This window comes from Macadamia integrifolia, chromosome 7 (genome assembly GCF_013358625.1).
Source record: "Macadamia integrifolia cultivar HAES 741 chromosome 7, SCU_Mint_v3, whole genome shotgun sequence".
In the NCBI taxonomy this organism is placed as follows: domain Eukaryota; kingdom Viridiplantae; phylum Streptophyta; class Magnoliopsida; order Proteales; family Proteaceae; genus Macadamia; species Macadamia integrifolia.
The window spans coordinates 16,991,663-16,998,133 of NC_056563.1; the positions used below are offsets into that span (position 1 = coordinate 16,991,663).

Here is a 6,471-nt window from a genome sequence, read left to right on the forward strand (position 1 = left end):
AAAAAAAAAGAAGAAGAAGGAAAAGATCCTCACTTATTCTATGAGCATAAAACACTTGCTGCAAACTTCATCTTAATAAAAACAAACATGAAAAATCATAGAAGCAGTGTGCATGTGTGTACATTGGCATAACCATAGTTGTCATGGCGTCAAATCGATCCAAGGCGGTAGAGGGGTGGCTAATCGATTTAGCGATGAATTGCCCATTATGGCGTTGCCATGGCGGTCAAATTGCCCATGTGTCAATTTTTATTTTCCTTATTTTCAAAAGTTATTTAGTATACTACTTTTCTATTTCCCCTATTTTCTAAAGTTATTTAGCATACTACAAACCTACAATATATACTCTATAACATATAAAACCAACATTAAGCAACATCAACTCATCAAAAATCAATATAGTCCTATCAAAATCACCCTGCATTTTATAAAAAATCGACGGCTTAGTGAATCATGCTTGACCCGGCGTCCATGGCGGTGGCATAGCGATGCCTATCAGCCAATGGCGACCGCCATTTGTGAGTCACATAAATCGTAGCACTGCCATGAACTTCTTTTTCCGCCAGGACGCCAAATCGCCTAGGCGATGCCATGACAACTATGGACATAACAATTATGATATCAAACCAGTGTGTACACGGATCAACAGCCCCAACAATTGGACCATTGTCTGTCTGCCTGGACCCTCGCACAGAAATGGTGTATGAACCACAGTTTTTTGATATTCAGATTTGGACCTTTGGGCCAGGCTATTGGATACTTCAGATAACTCGTCACAGAGCCATAAAATCTACAGCCGTGTACATCAAATCCAATCTACACATGCAACCTAGCCATGACCACTTACTAGAGCTATGGTTTGTCCACACACAACACACACAAGTCAATATCATGCTGGATTATGATGAATGCGTACCAGAGAACCCCCACCTCAGAATCAACTTAGAACACATAGGGAAAGCTACTCACTGAGAAAACCCTCTCAAACAAAGAGCTATAATAAAATAATAACACTCAATATCCTAGAATGCATTTCAAGTCTGATATCATAACTCAGAGAAAGACAAAAGGGTGCGACAAAGAGAAAATTTTAAATACTAAAAAACAATTGGAAGAAAAACTACAATCCTTATCGAACTTCAAAAAATTCAATCTCAATTCCTTTTAATAACTATCTATTAGCATCTCAAGGCCTGAGAAACCATCTCTAACCCACTCATTTCCGCAGTAAGTTCTAGCATTCATCAATGTGATACCAAAACCACCAAGGCCCATGGTAATGAGAATGGAGACCACATTACTAACGCAGCAACACACGTGAGGGATATTTCATGCTTGTTTTTATTAAAATGAATTTTGCAGCCAGTGTCATATGCTGATAGAATAAATGGGGATCTTTTTTTTCATAAGCTAGTGAGTTATAGCAATTAGGCATGGTAAAACAAAACATCTATAGTATTGAAAAATCTTGATTCAACTTGAATATGAGGTTGAATCTGTTCTGGTTTCATGTCAACCAATAGCCCACTTAATGTGATCCTACTTGGATTATATTCTTGAGGTGTTGTATAACATTTTGAATTCAATTGCTTTTTTCATTGAGCCTTGAGCCAACAGTGACTAGAGTCCTCCTCATTAGTCTTAAACTTACAAGATGAATTGCTCTTACCAGAGTTTCCCTTCTTTTTGTTTTTCCTTGGGATGAATATTAGAATGTCCTTAGTTCATAATCCTAGTATTTCTTAGTCATTTTGTGCCCTCACTATACTAGAGTGTACATTGGCATAATAGTTATGATATCAAACCAGTGTGTACACGGATCAACAGCCCCAACAATTGGACCAGTCTGTCTGCCTGGACCATCGCACAGAAATGGTGAACAAGCCACAGTTGTGGATATTCAGATTTGGACCTTTGGGCCAGGCTATTGGATACTTCAGATAACTGGTCACAGAGCCATAAAATCCACAGCCCTGTGCATCAATTCCAGTCTACACATACAACCTAGCCATGACAACTTCCTAGAGCTATGGTTTATTCACACACAACACCCACATGTCAATATCATGTTGGCTTATGATGAATGTGTACCAGAGACCCCCCACCTCAGAATCAACTTAAGAACACAAGGGAAAGCTACTCACTGAGAAAATCCTCTCAAACAAAGAGATACAATAATCTAATAACACTCAATATCCTAGAATGCATTTTAAGTCTGATATCACTATTCAGAGAAAGGCAAAAGTGTGCGACTAAGAGAAAATTTTAAATGCTAAAATCAATTGGAAGAGCAATCCTTATCCAACTTCAAAATTTTAACCTCAATCATATTTTCTTTTAATCTATAAGCATCTCAAGGCCTGAAACCATCTCTTAGCAACTCATTTCTATGGTAGGTTCTAGGATTCATCAATTTGATACCAAAACTACCAAGGCCCATGGTGATGAGAATGGAGACCACATTACGAACGCAGAACGCAGAACGCATAACGCAGAACGCAGCACGCAGCAGCACATGTGAGGGATACTTCAAAAATAACCCCACAAGAATAAAAATAATCAGATGTTCCCCCTCCAAAGAACATGAATGAAACTTAATCACTTATCTAATCTGCAAATACTATATAAAAAGATACTCTCAGCATGTGCTAGTTAGGAATTTATATTCCAAGTTTCCCATTTTTTAAGAACATTGATACTTAAGTATTCACATACAAACTGTTTAACAATAGACACTATCCTCTCTCATTTCTTCTCCTATATCATATTCCACCTTGAAAATCATCAGTGCACACTCCACCACTGTTTTAAAATCAAAGACACAAATCACGTGTTCCAACCAGAAAGCCAATAGTGCATGCAATAGCCCATGTAGGATTAACAGTCCTTAACGTTCTTAAGTAATAGCCAGATCAATTTCAAGTAAAAAAGAAAGCAAGCAAGAAACGCCACCATCAGTTACTGGGTTTTCCCCTGTACAGTGAAACAATAACATCATTCAAAGCACAAGCACGCAGTGCATTAGATTCAATACTAGCACATTACGATGCCAACGAACAGCTGGAAATAAGATATATAGCAAGAAACACAGGAAGTTAACAAGTTTGCAAAACTAAACACAGAAGAATCTTAAAAGTGCAAGATCATAATCCATCATAGAAGAAGATGAAATACTCTGCAAAACGGACCATACAGATCCAAAATACACATACCCATAAACCCTAAAACGGAACTGGCTAGGTAAAAAATGTGTTAATTGAACCAAATACAAAACAAAGAACACAAGAGTACCAAACTAACAGGAACAAGGAATAAAAAAAACAGCTTCAAAGATTAAGAACCCTAGTGGAACGAATCAAGAAAGAAAACCAAAAAGCATCATAAGAGGAAGACGATCAGACCTGACCCTTGACCTTGAGATTGATGTGAGCCACCGACTGATCGGTGGGCTTCTTATCTTCCTCTTGGTTCGTCACAGCCGACATTCTCTGTCCCTCTCCCTCTCCTCTATTTGCAGGTAACGACGCGAGACGATGAGGACTTCGCCTTCCCCTTTCTCCGCTGCAAACCCACGCAACCAGAAAGAAGGACACTTCTTCGTATCACTCACTGCTTCGTCTCTGTTTCCTGTGGTTTTCTTCACCCAAACTGTACTTTTTGTAAACCGTACGAAGCCCCTCAATCCCCTACTCTCAAAAGTCTCAAGAAATTGTAGGAGGGGAAAATAAATCAACGGCTCAGATTTCTTGGATGAACTCTGAGAGAGAGAGAGAGAGAGAGAGAGAGAGAAGGCACTTGTGGAATTAATTAAACAAAAGATCCGGAAAATCCAGATCCCATTGACCCGCAGGCTCAGGTCAATACGGAATTAATTTTTAATGGCAAAAAAGGTGAAAGTACTATTCCGATAAACTCAAAACACTTTCGCTGCGTTTGGTAACGCTTTAAAAAAGCGTTTTTTTAGTTTAAAACGTTTTGTGCATTTATAATGTGTTTCATATTTTTTAACAAAAAATGAAGAAAAAAGAGAATTTAAGCTGTTAAGCTGGTTTAGTAGCTAATAGGAAAAGATAAAAGAATTGAAAAAAAAAAAATTTTAAAAATGAATGAAATGATTAGAGAGTAAAAGAAGTATGTTTGTTTGGTAATCATTAGAAGAAAAAAAAAAATGTATTTTCCTGTTTTTTTAATAAGATTTTTTTTAAGCAACAAAAGAAAAATATTTCATTCTCAAGGTGAATTTTACAATTTTAAAAAGAATCTTCTCTTGGTTCCGGTCATGCCGAGCATAACAAGAATTTCTTAAACCAAGATAATAATACAAATTTTGTACTTTTTTATTTTCTTTCCTTTTCTTCTCTTGGCTACCAAAAATAGCCTTATTGGTGTGGTTTCGAGTTGGGTTTATGAGATCGATAGAAACTGAAAATAAATAGGAGAAATCAAAACTTAAAACCGAATCGAACCAGATAAAAAGGTGAGACCGGACCGATAGTAAAATGATAAGAAACTGAAAACAAAATATTATGGATTTTCTCATTAATTTTATAGACCCAAAATGAACACAAGCGAATCTGTTAATAACCTGATTACAAACTAATACCAAGTCAAGGCAAATCGGATAGAAATCGAAAACTTCCTTATCTCCTTGGTTTCGATTGGCCCACTTTTAGTTTGAAACTGGTTCAGTTTAACTGAAACACACGAATTGAAATCCAATGGCAAGACCTATAATCAAAAAGCTGGGGGAGTAGATATTCAAACTAAATAGAATACAACACTTCCTGCAATTTTACCAATGAGACCGATGTGAAGTGATATATAACCTGGATGCACTTATGTGACCAAGTACAGTTATTATGGGATTAACGTAAACAACTTTGGTTACAGCTCAACAAACCAGTCATTAAAGTATCTACACATGATAATGGGTTTGGGCAGGCTGGAATTTTTGAGTGAGCCCAGTTCCAGGTCAATAAAGGGTAAGTTCAAATCAACCTTGGGTTAGGGATTGCCATTGCCAAGCCCAAGCCCAAGCCCAAGCCTAATACAGTTAAATTATTTAAGCCTGAGTCCATTTTTCGTTTTCATGGGTTGGGTACACCATGGGGAGGGTTTTCAACTTTATTGGATACATTGGGGAATTTAAACCCAAGCCCAACACTTTAAAGTACATATCTGTGTTTGAGATAAAACCGTTCGGTATGTACCAATAGTACCAAATGCCGAATTACCAACTATATATATACATAAAAGGTGAAAAAAGAAAACGACAAAAATATTATGTTGAAATCATACCTAGCCAAAATCATACTGAGCCAAAACCATATCGATATCTATCTTTGGTCTGATATGGTTTTAATATTTATCTTTGATCTGATTTATCATACCTAAATTGTTTCAAATATCGGATAACATACAGTAAAACAAGAACCGAGTTTCGCTACACCAATGGCATGGGTGCTTTAAATGCATCTAAAGGTATATGGGAGTATATATTTTGGGAAAGTAATAAAACCCTATAGGGTTTGGTTTAGCCATGGTTTTAAATCTTTTGATATAACTTATTCTTTTATCTTTAGTTGAGATATCCATGACAATTCCACCACAAGTCCAGCCATGTTGCTAAGAGAAATGTGGAAATGCCAAATGGATAAGGTATGATCACATTTCCACATTTTTCCACCCAATTCGGTCAGGCTTGCGATGGAATTCATGTCGTTATTGAAAACGATGACAAGAGATTGATCAATATCAACAAACAAAGATATTGCACACCTGGGCATTGGCTTGACGGTTTACAGTGCTCAATGGAGTACATGTATAAAAGTTTTAACCACTTGATCAAGTTTTTCAAATGCATCAGTACTTGATTTGTAATACTTCTTTTATTTTAAAAAAGTATGACCATGGATCCTATTGACTCCTCCGTTGGTCTGTTCTTGACACCTATGAAGTCTAAACAACTACGTAATGACCAAGATCCCCACATCAGAATTCCATATACCATAATTCTCATTAATCATTAATGGGGTTAAGGTCAACACGGTTACTTTGTTTTGATGAGATCAACACGGTGACTTTGTTTATAACTAAGGAGTAAAGCCTGAAAAGTGGAAAGCCAAAAACAAGGTTAAAACAGAAAAAAGAATATAAACACTTTAAATGCATAAGCAGTAATTAATGCTTAATGGGTGATAGTTTTATAGTATTTTGGATTTACCGCATTCTCTTAATTGTTCCTTATCTTTCATAAGGTTTATACGATAAGCATATAAAAGGGTTTTCAAAAAAAAGTTGAAGGTGGATGTATTATCTTTCATAAGATTTATACGATAAGCATATAAAAGGGTTTTCAAAAATAAGTTGAAGGTGGATGTATCATCATTTCGTTATCAAAAATTATCATTGTCATGCTAGGTATACATCTAAAATGATACCATTATCCTTATGGAAAAAAAAAAAAGATTA

General features: G+C 36.2%; 1 protein-coding gene across 1 annotated transcript in view; it reads right to left on the bottom strand.

Moving 5' to 3' along the window:
• Positions 1-3,676, bottom strand: part of LOC122085262 (small ubiquitin-related modifier 1-like) — a 4,865-nt gene extending 1,189 nt beyond the window's left edge. Inside the window, exon 1 of the mRNA XM_042653750.1 lies at positions 3,402-3,676. Coding sequence (XP_042509684.1) covers positions 3,402-3,485 — 84 coding nt within the window. The 5' untranslated portion in view covers positions 3,486-3,676. The remainder of the gene's footprint in view (positions 1-3,401) is intronic.
• Positions 3,677-6,471: the final 2,795 nt, after the last annotated feature.